The 15,923-nt window shown below is 43.4% G+C and overlaps 1 protein-coding gene across 1 annotated transcript in view; it reads right to left on the bottom strand.

Moving 5' to 3' along the window:
* Positions 1-13,949, bottom strand: part of Rgl (Ral guanine nucleotide dissociation stimulator-like) — a 60,222-nt gene extending 46,273 nt beyond the window's left edge. Inside the window, exons 1-3 of the mRNA XM_077684257.1 lie at positions 13,407-13,949; positions 2,954-3,058; positions 1,363-1,559 (exon numbers count right to left, since the gene is read on the bottom strand). Coding sequence (XP_077540383.1) covers positions 1,363-1,559; positions 2,954-3,058; positions 13,407-13,430 — 326 coding nt within the window. The 5' untranslated portion in view covers positions 13,431-13,949. The remainder of the gene's footprint in view (positions 1-1,362; positions 1,560-2,953; positions 3,059-13,406) is intronic.
* Between the last annotated feature and the right edge of the window lie 1,974 nt (positions 13,950-15,923).

Raw genomic sequence — 15,923 nt, forward strand, 5'->3', positions numbered from 1 at the left:
GGCAATGAACAGGGATTGCCGTGCGTTTCGTGGGCCCAAAGAAAGGAAGTTTCCCTGTGTGAAAAAAAGTTTTGGAGTGCCTGGATGGCACGGAAGACGACGTGCCGTGGGCAGATGATGAATGTGAAGTAGCAAGCAACTTCAGTGAAGAGGACAGCTATGATGGCAAGTAGGGGGACAATGGCAAGCAGGGGGCCACTAGCATGTCGTGAATGAAAAAGAAATTGATTATATAATTGCCTACATGTTTTTACTGGAAAGGTAAGGTTTTGGCAGCGCTTCTCTAAGCATCTTTATTGTATGAAATTTCAACTTTTAAAAATCTGTTGCAACTTTTTCCCACATGATGAACCCTACCCCGAATTTCTGCCGAATTCTGCCCCCCCCCCCCCCCTAATTTCTAAAAAAAAAAAAAAAGTGGACTCATTACGTGAGTAAATATGGTGCTTCTGAATGTTCCACTCCAGTGCGCCTTGTAGGCAAGACCTTTTATCAGCATATTAAATTCTATATTTTAAACTTCTTATGGTTAAGTGCCCGGTAGGGTAATAAATCTTTAGTATCGAACTAATAAGTCTGTTTGTGGCTGCATTGTGCTTTCAACCCAAGTAATCAATTATTTGACCCATTAGCAGAAGACTAGAAAATTAGTTCACCTGCAATGGGCAGCAGAAGAGAAAACTCCATGTGCTGTTTGTAAACTACTGTAACGACATCATACTGGTTTTTAATGAAATTTGATGCTATCCTAATCTTCTCAGATACTATACTCGGTGACAACTTAAGAACGGCACCGGAAGTTGCCGCTGTGCCTTATCACCGTAGCCGGATGTTTCTCCGCGCGGCGCAAGTAGGGCGTTACTGGGAATATTTTGAACATGGCGTGAGCCGTTCCTGTGATTTTTTAGACTTAATATGCTTATAAACGACTCCAGTGACGACAAACAAACTGCGTGAGACAAGGCAGACGATATCACGCATTCATAGCAAACCCCTTTCAAAACGCGCGTGCACTGACGTCACGGGTCCGGCGCTTTGGCGGAGTGATACACTACATGAGGTGGTGCCGTTCTTGAGTTGTAACTGAGTATAATACCATTGCTTCCATTCGGACCCGGTTCGTATAAAACAAAGGTAATCGCAATATGTTAAATGCTCCCTGGAGAGCTTCCAAGTGTGTGCTCACTGCCATTTCGTGCGAGGATGGCGAAGGGAAAACGCAACTGGTAACACTCCCGACTCATTAACAAAATCCGTACAGACTGGCCGAAGGTGCTCAGGTCACGCTAAATCCTAAGCTGAAGGTTATCAGACAATGCGTGCTAGGAAACAAAGTCACACCGAGGGGAAGAAACGGCCCACCTGGCCTGGAAGGCATCCAGCACTTGCTGGGGGCTGGCAAACGAGCGATAGGTGGCCAGGAACACGTTGACATTTGTTGGCTCCAGGCCCCCCTCATCGTCAGCCAGGTTGGCCACGATCGCCTCCAGGGGACCCGCCTTGATGACCCGCACTCGCACGGTCTCCCACTCCAGGTGGGACACCAAGTCCTCAGAGTCCTGGGCAAGCATGTGTGCAAGGCAGCCAAGCTTGCTTACGTACACCTCGTTTGAGTCAATGGCTCAGAATAAAAGCTACCCTGTCCTGCCAGTTAAGGCCTCGATTAACTCCTCACAAATTTTGGAAATGCATATGCAACAGTCGAAGTTTGGTTCTGTTGTAAATCACAAAAATCAACTCAACGTAGGCCCGAAAAGGCTGCAGTACTCAGCCTCAGGTATTGCCTGCTATGCCAAGCACACCTGCAGATTAGCAAAAATTCTTTCAGCCATAGATACACATTTCTCTCTCATTTCTCCAATGTGAGTTCACTCAGTGAGGAAAAGGTTGTGATCTTGCCATTGTAACCTTGGTGGAGTAACGTCACAATCTAGGGACCAACACTGCCATATAAAAAAACGCACATTAAAATGACCTAATAAAAGTCGGGGAAGAGTAACGACGAAAATCCACTGACCTCAGTGGTAAAATTCACAGCCCAAGATATATATTCTCATCTATACTTTAGTTGACCTCTGGTCTACACATAGCCGCACATATAAATTTTTCTTGCAGCAGTATTGTCAAGCTCGCTGGAGCTTTATTTCCGAGCCCACTGCTCCTTGGAGTGGAAACTCATACACCCATAAGGCCCTTTTTCTAGATTCTTTTAGTGGCTGATGCCGGCCACTCTATTCAACGGTTTTTTGTTGCTTGACTACTGGCTAAGTACAAAACCATTTTCTGACAGCCAACAGTTACAGCAAATGAACAGTTAGCCAGTGCACCACGAATAGGTTAAGCCTTGTTACAACACAGGCTAAGTACTCAAAAGAATGAAGTAATCGGAATTAATCTAAACTAAATTGGTGGCAGATGTGGGCAATGGCTACAACAAAGCAACATTCATGTCAGAGTTATTTCAGCTCCCCCTTCTTAACTCCATTAAAACAAAATTGTTTGCATACCAATAACAGCGCTAAGAGATAAATGGTTGTGCAGAGATACTGTTGTCAGTCTTTTCTGAAGTAGCTAATTAAATTACCAAGATACTTGAGGAGGTGTCCCACGCTGCAATTCTTGTTGAACCTTGGAAACGCGCACCCATAAGACAATGGTCTGAAGCTAATCGACCCAGTGTTAATTTTTCTGACATGTACTTCTAATTTTTCTGAACATCAACAATGCTTCTTATGCTTTTCCTGTTGCAATGTGAGAATTCAAAGTACATTTAGAGAAACTTTTTAAAGTTTCTGTAAATATAATCATAACATAGAGCAAGAAAATGCAGTATTTTGTAGAGCACAGCACAAACAGAACAGTGCGCTGCACTACATATAAGCATCTCCCAGATGAAGAACTGCAAAAGCCCGACACCTGTTACGGGGATGTTGAAAGCAAACCAGAGACTTACATGTCGGCTGAGTGAGCTGCTTGGGTGGTATCGCACTTTCTTAAGGTAAACCGTGTAGACTGCTCCGTCACTTTTCTCTTCACCCCAAAGGCGCCAAGAAGGTTGCTGCAGAAGCCCGGTAAGAGCACACTGTGTAAGTCACATGACCCACACTTCCAACACTTGGACTCAGAAAATGATGTACTATACAGACAAACGATGTAGATGCAACCATGAGGCCAAGAATTGATAGCTCAAGAAGGAAAAGGATCACTAGGATCACCACATACTTTCATACGTACGGAACTCAGGCCCCAAGTGCATACATCACAGCAAAACTAACCTTTTTGCGCCTGCCTGGCAAACACTTCAGCTTAATTAACCCCAGTGGGTATTTTCCAATAACCACATAAGGTAATTCTTTTTTTGCCCATTGCATACTCTTTCACACCCACCAAAACGGGACCACAGCTTGCGAACTTTCAATGAGACGTGGGTGTCAACAATTTTTTAACCCAAAAAGTGCACGTACACCTATTGTCATACTTGACAAGTGCACTTGCCTGGCTTCTCAGCAAAAGTGAAGGGTTTGCATATTTGTGCCCAAGTCCTCAACAGCTGTCATGCTCCCTTTTGTGTGGATCAAATGCAGTTGCCGATGGGCCTCAGCACGAGCTTTCTAGGGTTGCAGCTAGGGACAAAAGGGCTAGACAACCCCACACCTATATGGTGACAATTTCTGCTCCATTTGCGGGACAGTAATTGCCAGCCGCTCACCCGTCTCAAACATCGATTTTTCTCTTTTTACAAAACAAACAAGTAAGCTTAGCGGTAAAAAATATTAGGAGCAAAACATAAAAAAAATACCATTTATAAATGATATTTCAGTGTAATCTAGCCATTAATGCAGGTAAGCCATTTTTTTTTCTACCGCAACAAAACAAGTTATAACTGCTGCGGTAATATCACAAACTTCCCATATTACAAATATGGCAAAGTGCAGTAGCGACGGCATCCAAAAAGCATTTGTTACTCAGCTGATCTCGCAAAACTGCATTGCCAGCACACTCGTTAAGCATAATGCACTAACAGTATGAACATTTCGGCAGGCCTATGAAATATGTTGCACTATCAGAAAATAAATTGTAGTTCCACGAACGAAAAAACAACAAAAAACAACACAAACACACACACACACTACACAAGAGCAATGGTGATATTGTGTACACGTACATTTCACTGTACCCACACATTCCCCCTAAAGTACTGTTCTTGTTGACAAAGAGGGGCTGCAATACATACTAGTCAGACACACAAAAGGCACAGAGCTGGCACAGAGGAAACACAAAAATCCATATGCTGCCATTAACGGTTACTGGGCCCCTTACAAGTTTCAAATCATCGGTCAGGCATCTAATTTACTTGGCAACTGTGGAGACATTTAGGAAGTATGTTGCATAAGCATTAGAATGAACACAGTAACCCATGGCTAGTGCACCCGGCAGCGTGCAGAGAAGAAGATCCCGGGGGTGGGCCCACTAAGTCCTAAATGCTGCCCACGTCCCCAGTCATCCACCAGTTCCATGTATGTGAATTCCCAGCGCACATGACAAGGGGATCTCCACGAATCCATGCCCACTGCTACTCTGCACCTTATCACACTTGGCTATGCTTGGCTCTAGAACCTAAATGCAAACCTTCACACAGCATCTGCTGGTGTATGTCTTTTTACTTGGGACATACCCGAGGTTAATGACTTCAAGCAGTGACCTGTGTGTATATATATATATATAGATATATATACATACAGTGTAGCCCATTTATAACGAACCCACTTACAGCGATATAGCGGTTATAACGAAGTGATCTTGACTTCCCGTCCCAATTATAGCGGTCTTATAATAGTCCAGATACGTATAGCGAAAAAGCGGTTATAGCGAAGAAATTTCAGATTCCCGCTTACTTCGTTATAACCGGGCTTATATATATATATATATATATATATATATATATATATATATATATATATATATATATATATATATATATATATATATATATATATATATATATATATATATATATATATATATATATATATATGAATAAGACACTGCTGACCGATGTTAAAGGTGCCTAGGTGGTCAAAATTAATCCACAGCACTCCACTACTGTGCCCCTCATAGTCCAGGAGCAGCTTTGGCACAGCAAAACTTCAACTTGAAATATCCGACTATTAAACGTGGTGTTTCCTTTTTAGTTGCAATAAAGTAAAGAAAAAAAAAAAGGAAAACATAGTAGACAGGGTACGAGTAGCTTCCCAGTGCGTTCAAAGAGCTCCAAGAGCTCCACAGCCATCATCAGGTTGCCAGGGGGGATGTGCGGCTAAACGGTGGAATTTCGGACTACACGTCCGATTCAACTGAAATTTGTGCAGCTGGCATATTGTGTTAAGTATTGTTTTTATTTCTGGCATAGAAAAAGAAAAGTGCTGCTCCACTGCAAATTTACATTCCTGAAAGGTGCTATAAATTTGTAGGGTACGCATGCAGGCTTTTTAATGGGAGACGGGGGAGAGTAAGGGAAAGGGGCTCACGGCCGTGCTATGAGGCCAGTTCCCGAGGCGAAAGCTTGAAAGATAAGACTTATGAAAAAAACTATTGTAAGCGAAAGTATATATCTCTTTGCCACTTTCATGGACGCGATAAAGCCAAAAATACCCATGAAATAGAACTACGGCGCCATTTTGCAGTTTTATGCACTTTCTTAAAAAAAAAAAAAAAAGAAAGAACGACCACTACACAGCTGCCATTGTTTGGCAGCTGCTGAATCATAAGAAACCTGACACTGTTTGTGTACACAAGAAAGGATTGAACTCTTAAACAATAAGTTTGCAGTTGTACTCCTCACTAAAGAGGTTTCGAAAACTGGATACAAAATCTTTTTGCGGTACAATAACAATTGTTTTCCTACACACGTAGCGAGGCGGGGGGAAAAAAGATGAACAGCACTCAAAGATTCAAGAAAGCCTCATTTTACTTTCCAGGTAGAAATTCTCAAAAAAAAAAAAAAAAAAAAAAGAGAAAGAGCCCCCACCAACGCATGCGGTTCAAGAGCAGTTTTTATACGTTCATGCAGGCCACTTTACAGCCTTGCAGGCCCCACTACCTGTGCTCCAGATTCACAGACTTGAGTTGCCTGCACCAAGTGCTGAGAGCAAGAGCCCATAAAGTGCAGTAAGCATTGCTATCAGTGGTCACTGCTAACGTTCCAGGGCTTTTGATGCTCATTTAATTTAATTTAAAGCACTTCATCAACTGACACCCACACGATCAGCTCCAAGGAAGTTGAACGAGGCTAGAGCTAGTGTTCTACTGGCTACTTTATACTTGTCTGGCAGCCTTTAGCATTAAAAAAAACAAAACAAAACAACAAACAAGCAGTGATTACACTTTTCAAAACAGCCACCATAAATGAAGATTAGGAGAAATAAATAAATCCTAATATAAATCCTCTTGCAGGCAATTTGCTCTAGGGCTGGGTAGGCTTTCAGTGGATATGCTTTGAAATCACACCCTCCTCATCGCAGCACATCGACGCAATGAATAAACTAAAGCTTCCTTTATAATGCACAGGCCTAGGTATGACTTAGACAGTTAGGTTACTAGCTCTTGAATGAAATTCAAAAATAAACTAAAACACTGATTCCCTTTTTTTAGGGGGGGGGGGGGTAGGGGGGAGGAGTGCTTTTTGCCCTGCGTCCCCACGTACTACATGGCAATTTAATTTACTTCGTTACCTAGAATTTGATAACTCATTTTCCCTCTGAATAACTAGTTTTGAGCACACATCCCAAAAGGTGGAAAAGGCCATTGCGCCTTGAGTAGCTGAGCTCTGAATTAAACACTTGTGTGGCCTGAAAAACCACAATAGCACTCCAGCACATGCAGGAGTGCATGATCAAGGCACACATGATCCTGGGCCTTTGAGGTCCATTTTTAGTAGTTTGTTTTGCAACCATGACTTGGAATGGCACCCTTTGCTAGACTAACCTACAGAATTTGAGAACAATTGAAATGGGTGTCATATGAACTTCTTTGAACCAGCAACAGAAGTGATTAGTACTTCGTAAGTTACTTCAAAAAAAAAAAGCTCGATAATTAGGCAAAGTTCTGAGATGATTACTTTTGTTCATGTGGCCACCCAGTCATGTAAGCATAGAACGAAATGGGATGCACTTAAGAGTCAACCTGCCACAGCTAAAACAACAAAAAAAGAACACCTGTGTGTCTAACCAACTAAATTTGCTGGACACCCAAATTTTTGTTTGGCAGCTAGCTTTCTTCTCACTTTTTATGCATTACAAGCATTCTGTAGACGTAACACACTAATTACAGCACTCACCAATTACAAACTGGACATGAATTTGTGCTGAGCGCTGGAAGATTGCCCCGCAGAAAAACTATCCCTATGTTTCTGCATTAGCACACAGTCAACTATGGTGCTTACCGCATTTATGCTCAGGCTTTCCGACTTTCAGTCTTCAGAGTCTGTACTGACAAGTGCCACAGATTCATTCACCCCTTCTGTGCCATACAGTGCAGCCAGGCCTTGTGGCACTGAGAGGGTTGCTGATTAACTAGACACGATGCACACAGTTCTTGCCCTCCCCAATGCTACATGCTCGACCAGGCTCCCTTAAAAATGCCACTCAGTGACGATCCCAATATTCAGTTTAGTCTTTTCTGCATTTGCAAAAATGACAGTTTGCCATAGCCCTCAGCTCAAGCTTGATCGCGTGCCTGCTAAGGAAGGCCCACTTCAAGGACATTTTTCTCAAAATACAGACGGCCCACTTGGTAGTGCAGTAGCTTAAAGACCTTGCAGAGAAGGCCTTAACAATGATCCGCTAATGACCTCTGCAGCTGCATCCTGCACAGGCTGCAAGCGACAGTTGATGGAGTGGGTTCCCTTATTTTAGCCTCACAAGAAGCTGTTGTAAGCGGCGAGTTTGGGAAGGTAGTTAGAGAGCAATTACAGCCGCTGCCTCGTTGCTGTCTACCGTCCTGCGCAAAGCTACTGAGCTCATTTTTTTCTTTCTTTTCTCAAACTACCTCAAAAGGTAAGCAAGATGTTATAGACCAGGATACTGGTATGTGCACATACTATTTCAAAAAATTTACACATCATTTAGCACCTTTGATGCTCAAACCAAAAAGGGAGAGTTTTTTGTTCCTTTTTTTTAAACCACAGATAATTAGCATTTGGCTGATTATCCTTGCATGGCATTTGAATTGCATCGCAATAAGCATGCAAAACCTGTCAACCATGTGTCAAGTGTACCGCCACAGTTAAACAAAGCAAATTTATATTTACTGTTAGCTAACAGTTTGACATTGAAAAGGTTTTTGGTTCTGAGAATGCAGATGTTCCTTAATTAAACTTTTTCTGTTTTCTGATCACCTCCAAAAGAATTTTTTTAAATATATCAACACGTGAAGGCACTTATCAGGAGGAAACTGCAAGAAACAGTATTTAACAGAAGAACGTATGCTAAAGCAGCTATAGAACTACGCAGAGCTACTTCAAATGACCAACAGTGCTTCCTCAGCAAGCCTGTCAGTAAAGAAATGTAAATGAGAGATCTTTGACCTGAATTAACTTCAATGAAACGGTGATGGTTAGGTGCAAATTTGAACGCAAACTGAAAAGTGGTAGTACCAAATCAAATACGAACTTTTGGAAAGTGTTTTGCAATGAAGAGCCGCTACTTGAATGACCTTTCCTAAAAAGCTTTTCTAAAACACCAAATTAAAAAAAAAAACACAGACTACAATTAGATGGTGCACAAACAGCAAATAGCTTTTTAGTCAGCAAAACTTCAGCAGGTAAATTCAGCAGCTTGTTCTTAGCATCACAACTTTAAGATAAGAGTTTCCCCTGCACAATGTTTCCCCTCTCAAGAAAGGAAACATTATCAAGAGTATTTGGCTAAACCTTGCACTACCCAGAAAACCCGCCGTGGTGGCTCAGTGGCTAAAGCGTTGCGCTGCTGAGCACGAGGTCGCGGGTTCGATTCCCGGCCGCCGCAGCCGCTTTTCTGATGGAGGCGAAAAGCAAAAACGCCCGTGTAAGAGATTTCGGCACACGCTAAAGATCCCCAGGTGGTCAAAATTAATCCAGAGCCCTCCACTACGGCGCACCTCATCGCCTGCGTTGCGTCGGCGCGTTAAACCCTACAATCAAATCAAATCAATGCACTACCCAAAAAGCACCTGAACTGCACACATTATGAAAACTCCCCACGGTTGCACAGTGCATTCTAGGAAGTGTACCTACAGACAGAAAATGGTGAATGTGGTGCCTTATTTGTGAATGTGAGAGAAATACTTTAAAGGGAACAGTACCGAAAATTTGTAGAATGAAGAGTAAATTCTACAGCAAAAGCTAGGTCTTTTCTTTTACTTCCCAAGCCCACTTTGCACACTGAATTACCCCTCACGTAACTAACCAGCAATTTCCTGACACTTTTACAACCCTGGGACGTTCCCCCATAATAGCGTGTGAACAAATCACCCAGAAGTGCTCCTTCTCTCATCAAACTTATAATTTTGGAATTCAAGAGTTGCAACCTGAACCAAGATCTCCCCTGCTATTGCACACTTCTGCTCACTAAAAAAATGTGTGTCTATTATTTCACAAGCCAAATCATACTTGTCTTTTTTCAACTTCGAACACCTGTGGTTCGTGAAAGTAAGCTCAAATCTCGCATAATGCATAGGCTTTTTTATTGTTGCATTTTGCTTGAGAGGAACAGTGTCAACAGTCAGAGATCGTACCCACGTAGTGTGCCTTATCCCCCTTTTCAGTGGTCAGTTCACGGAAAAGCTCCTATAGCTCGTAAACAAGACTGAAGAGAATTTGTGGTTCAATATGTGAAGAAAACGCTAATTGTATGAAGTCCACCGTGGTTAAAGGGGGGTTACGGAGTAATTTGGTCTGCCCAGGGGAACGGGGTATTGTCATCTCTGGGTAGCCATCAAATCATGCGCTCCGCACATGCCATGAGCAGGGATGCACAGGTGATATTGAGCAGGCATCAGAGCTCGTTGACTTCTTGTGCCTTTCTTTAGTTTCTGGCAATGCAAAAGTGATTCAATTCATCTTGTACCACATGATTTGAACAATCGTTCGCTTCAAGGACTGACTAGCTCCTTATCCCATGCAGAAACTGTAATTTCATGACTCATTTGTATAGGTTTCTTAGCCATGCATAGCAACATTAGCTTTGTTTGACTGCAAGGAGTGTTCAGTACTGGCAATGTTCAGGCACTGTGAAATGCTGTCGTCACTTGGTGTAGTGACGACAGTCTGTGTAAATTTTTCCATGTTGCTGAAAGAACAGGTCAGTGTTTTTGCCAAACACTGTGCAAAATAAAATAACCATGAAATTAATTATGTGTGCAAGATTAGATGAATGATTAGAGGGAAACGAAAAAAAAAAAAATCTTTGCTGCCGACAAAACAGCAAAGAAATAATTTTGTTGAGGTGGTGTGGTAGCTCTTTCCTGAAATTAACCACTGGGGATTTCAACCCCCTGTTAGAGGTGGTTGAAATCCTTTCGATAAAACATGGGCTCAAATTGACTGATGATGGACATAAAAACTGATCACAGGCACCGTTTTAACAAACTGAAGAACTCCCAAATTCCCAGCATGACATCGAGAATGGTTATGCCAGTTTGAAGAGTACGTGCAGCTCATCCCTTCCTAACAGTACCGCATTTACATCTCACATAGCTAGCTTGTGGGGGATGTGTTTCACTCACTGCTAAAGAGGAAAAGTGCACGTTTCAGTTGGAGCGTTAACTAGTAACTAATAACATAGTAACAATAACTAGTTATGTTTGCGGTAACTTGCTACTTTATTGCATGGTAACTGTGGTTATGTCATGACAGTTACTTTTATTCGTGTACAGTAAAAAAAACTGAAACACCAACACAGCCATTTCATCATGCAGTGGGCCCTCGCGGAAACTGAAGCTAATCCTTAAAAACGCAAAAAGAAGTTTGGCAAAATTCTGTTACCGGATGCATGCTTACTCTAGCATTGTTCAGCAATCCTAGTAACAATGCGCAAGTTGACGTGTCCCACGATCAAGGAACTTTCATTCGACAAAACACTGAAATTCCATCCAATGCACAGGAAGAAATTCTATTTAGCAAAGGACAAAATGTTTTCTCCGTCAAGTAACACAAACTTTGTGGATGAAAATTTCGGATAACAACTAATTTGAGTTTTAACAACTTTTCAACCGAACACTTTGATGCAAAGAGCAAAAGAGAAAGTGGCACATACAACCCATAGTAAAACAAGGTTGCTACCTCCTAATTTTGTGTTGTCTTTTGTGTAGCAATATTTTTGGTACAGGTGCTGGCATGAAATTGTATTTCAACCATGCACCAAATCGCACGAGCACTAACTGAGCAGAGGGCCTAGAACAAGTCAACTAATGTAATTGGTGGCTTTTTGTTTCCGTTCTTGGCACCTTAAAATAAGTGACGTTTCCCCCTCCACCGCTTGACTTCATAACTCTACATAAAAAAGATTATGTTGTTAAATTCAACGTCTGGTATTTTTGTGTTTTTTTTTTTACAGGAATGAAAAAGTAACGATATTACTTCTTTTCGGTCACTGTAACACATTTCTTATTGAAACTTGTCAATGCAACTGTGTTAAAATTCCTGGTACAAGTAACTGTCAGGTACCTTTCATCAATAGAGTGCTTATGACTGTTAAATTGTATGTGCTTTTGTTGTTCAACATGTAACGCAAATGTGTAACTTTGTGGCACACGTTTCTCGGGTAAGATGACATTAAGTGCTGAAGGCCTTAAGATGCCAAATGACATTAACTGGTCGGGCCGTGCTACACGCGAAACCGCAAAGGCATTAATATGTTAAGCATGACAGTGATCATTACCAAAAAGAGAAATTCACTCATATTTTAGAAGTCTTTAACGTAGAGAAAAACATCTTACAACGGTACAAATGTTTTTTTGTGAAAGAAAACATTATGAAAAACAGTGTTTTCTTAAAAATGGTGTGAGCCATTTTTAAAACTGGCTTCATCAGCTGCCATCGCCTGCCAGTGGTAGCCAAATCCGAAAAATTTAGCACGACGAGCGACACGATGTTTTGCCTTTTGCCGCTGTTTTAGTGAACTTCAAAACTTCGGCACCAAGGGTGCATAACAAATCGCCTTATTTCGAAGTTCAGCTACGTTTCCGCGTCAACACTCTGGTTCTGAGAGTTTCGTTGGTTTCATTTGGTGCTCATTGCGTTCGAGGGTAAGCAGATTTAAGGTGTTCGTGAAGGTAAAGGAGTTGTGCAGAACTCCTTAAACCAAAATGACATTAGAGCGAATGGCATTAGATTTTTGCGTGTAGCAGCGAATTAATGGCATTAAAAGTTAAGGCATTAAGCACTTAATGTCATTTTTCGTGTAAGTGTGGCATGGGTATAATATCCAGAAGCCGAAAAATGATGACATTAAAATGTGGTAGCTGCTCCAAGTACATTCTTCCCTTGTAGCGACGGAAGCACGCTCAAAAATGCGTGTGCTTTTCCCATCCGCACACCCTACAAACCCTCTACGCATACCTACACGTGTTTCTGAAACCATACACCGGCGGTAGAGGTGGATATATAGATGACTGACGGAACACAGAAAATGAAAGACACGTTATATTCGAGACGTTTATTTCAAGAACACAAAATAGCGTAGTTAGATAACAGACCTAACCAACTTTGTTTGCTTCCTAATGCGAAGCAAAATGGCAAAGACAATGAAAGAAAAACGGGTAGAAAACACCCACAAACATTTAAGAGCATGCGACTTCCACGATCACGCTCTCCACGATTTAATGACCAAGCCCATGGCAGGACCGATTTGATCGGCGGCAGTGGGTCAGTGAAAGTCGTGCGGCATTCCATGTATCAGCATCGAGCAAACAAGAGCTGAATCTCAGTCACGATAAGGGCGACGACAGCGGCGGCACCGCGGGAACACATCAACAGGTGGTGGGCGGCGACGGCGAAAACCTCCCCCGCGGTTCAGACCCATGCTCCCCCACCCCGCGTACACCTCGAAATTCGCGTACGCGGAAAGCGGCAAACAGAACTTGCTTCGAACGATCATTCTGACGAAGCAAACACTGCTTGACGAATTTCTTCCCTGCCGGATCTGTCGAATGTTTCCCGGATCATAGCATTGCCAAGAGCAGGACGAGTGTTTTCCGTCGTCCTCCTCTTAGAAAGCGCTTCTCCGTTGACGCTGGATGTTTGCCCATCCGGCTGCTCTGCGTGCGAGACGTCAGGAACACAGGCCACATGCCGCACCGAAGACAAACCAATTACAGACGACGCAACATTTCCGAAGACGGGACGCCAGCAAGCGTAACTTGTTGCTTACCTGTCCATCAGTGATGGGGTTCATAACTTTTTCAGCCCGCGCAGCACATGTCGAGGCGGAAGGCTGTCATTCATAGTCGGGGCCTCCTCCAACGGTGACTTCTCCCAGCAGGCAGCAGCGCCGAAACCATGTCCCAGCCGCCGCGATGCGACCCGCACGCCGACGAAAGCAACGACCGCGTCACACACGAACTCTGTTTAGGCTTGGAGGCCGACCAGCTAATGCTGACCTCACGCAGGGATGGTTGCTTGCAGACGATGCTATGCAGGCGCACGCAACGCTGGTCTCGCGACGACCAGATACTAGAGAAACTGGAAGAACTATTCCCTCACTTGTCATCGCAAACCCCCGGCCAGCCTCGTTTCACGGAAGAGTCTGCGTGACCGACATTGATTACGACTTCTCGAGCGGCAACAGACCAACCTTAGAACGACGAGGCGACAATCATGCCATGCGTGCGTGCGTGCGTGCGAAGTGTGTGTGGAGTTTACTAGAGCGACGGCACGGTTGGTAGAGTGTGGGGAGTCGGGACGTCTTTCCGCTGTTTCTTCTTTTTTAACGGTGCTGCCACCTTATGGGGCGCAGCGTCACCGCAACACCTTTGGCGGCGCGCGAAGCGCTGGGTAAAAAAGAAAAAAAAAAAAAGCGCGGCTGCTTAAATTGTGTAACAGGCAAAGGCGCAGTCCGATTAATTATTTGAAAATACGTACCAAGACCAAAATAAAAGTGCTACCTAGTTAAGTTGTCCTTAAAATGATGGACCGTTATACGAGTTCACAAACATTTTATCCTGCCAGTGCAAGGACATAACGAGAAACGCGTGCACCTTTCTCGTCTGCAATATCATTTCTGTGCCACAAATTCCAGAGAGAGGATCTTAGCACTGCAACATATAGGAAAAGAGAACTTGAGCGACGAAGTCAACCTTCGCAACTGTGTTCACCAGAGCCGGAGCGCTCGACCCAGCAAGCCCCCGAAATCTGACGAACGCACATTTACATGTCATGGCAGGGTCCTTGGAGGCGTTGCCAAATCACCCCCCTACCCGGCTGGGTAAAATCAAGACAGACTGATCAGTTGCAGGGTTGCAGTTGCGAAACGACACCAGCGAGGATTGCTGTACTGGATGGGAGCAGTCTGTCTTGATGTCATGCATACGAGTTGACGTGTTATGACAAAGTTCTGTGGTGTGGGATATGACATTAATACTGCGACCCAAGCAACTACGTGTGCCCGTGAGACATCAAAAAAAAAAAAACAGCCGAACTGAGTTATATCACTTGCATGCATGGCTGTTCTGAGTATGGGATGACCTACATGTGAGTTATGATTATGACTGTGCTAGCTATATCACTGCGTTTTGACATATAACTATGTTATGTGACTAATGACTGCTTTGTGCTGTCAACGCATGGATCATAATGGGGGTATATGTGAGAATTCATACTCATAAAAGTATGACTTCTCAAGCGCACCGAGTTTGGGAGTGGTTCGCAGGCACATTGAAGTATATAAGCGGTTATATACACTATGCCACAATTCCTATTTGGAGTTCCTGCAAAATTTTTATTGTAGTGTTATACCTGCACTTTTGTGACAAAAACATGTTGGCCAACTTCGATTTTGGTACTTGTTATGACTATATAGGCTTCAAGGTTGTAATAGAATGCTATTTCCTGATCCTTAATTCTTTCCTCCATGCACTGCATGCCTTTTAGTGCAAATATTCTGTTAATCTGACCGCGAACTGTATAACAGTCTAAATTTAGAGTTAGAGCTGCATCATGGCAGAGTGTCCTGCATGGGAGCAGTCCGTCTTGACTTTTACCCAATTGGCCAAACCGTTTCTGCTCACTGACTAGCCAGAGCCACTATCAATAATTAACAGTGACTCTGGCTAGTCAGTAAGCGAAGGTAGTTGATCCGGTTGGGTAATGATCAAGACAGACTGCTCCCATACAGGACGGCCATCCTCGCTAGTGTCATTTCGCATCTGCTTGGGAGCATGCAGTGATTTTACAACTGGCAAAACTGCTTCTGCCCACTGACTAGCCAGAGTCCCTATTATTAACAGTGACTCTGGCTTGCCGGTGAGTGGATTCAAAGCAGTTTGGCCGGTTGAGTTCAACTCAAAGCAGAGAGAGAGAGACAAAACATTTTAATGAGCTCAAATGTGAGAGTGGAACCCTAGTCCGGGAATCCATGCGTTGCCCTCGCCGTCTTGGCCCGTATCACCAGGAGAGTCTGGTCCTCCGGTTGACAGCTGGTCAACAGTGTCTCCCACAGCTCAGGAAAGGAACAGGTGGAGAGGGGTGGTAGGGCTGGGTTGTGAGCGCATTCCACAATTATATGCTGGAGGGTACCTAGCTGTGGACAAAACTTGCATAGCGCGGAGTACTGTGTGGAAAACAATAAATTCATTCGAACCGGGTGAACGTACGCGCCTGCTTGTAATTGTCGGAGTGTTATTTCCTGAGTTTTGCTGAGGGATGGGTGAGGGCACGGGAATTTTTGTGT

The sequence above is a fragment of the Haemaphysalis longicornis genome, unplaced genomic scaffold, assembly GCF_048455015.1.
Source record: "Haemaphysalis longicornis isolate Haplotype H1 unplaced genomic scaffold, Haemaphysalis longicornis Haplotype H1 scaffold_1, whole genome shotgun sequence".
Taxonomy (NCBI): domain Eukaryota; kingdom Metazoa; phylum Arthropoda; class Arachnida; order Ixodida; family Ixodidae; genus Haemaphysalis; species Haemaphysalis longicornis.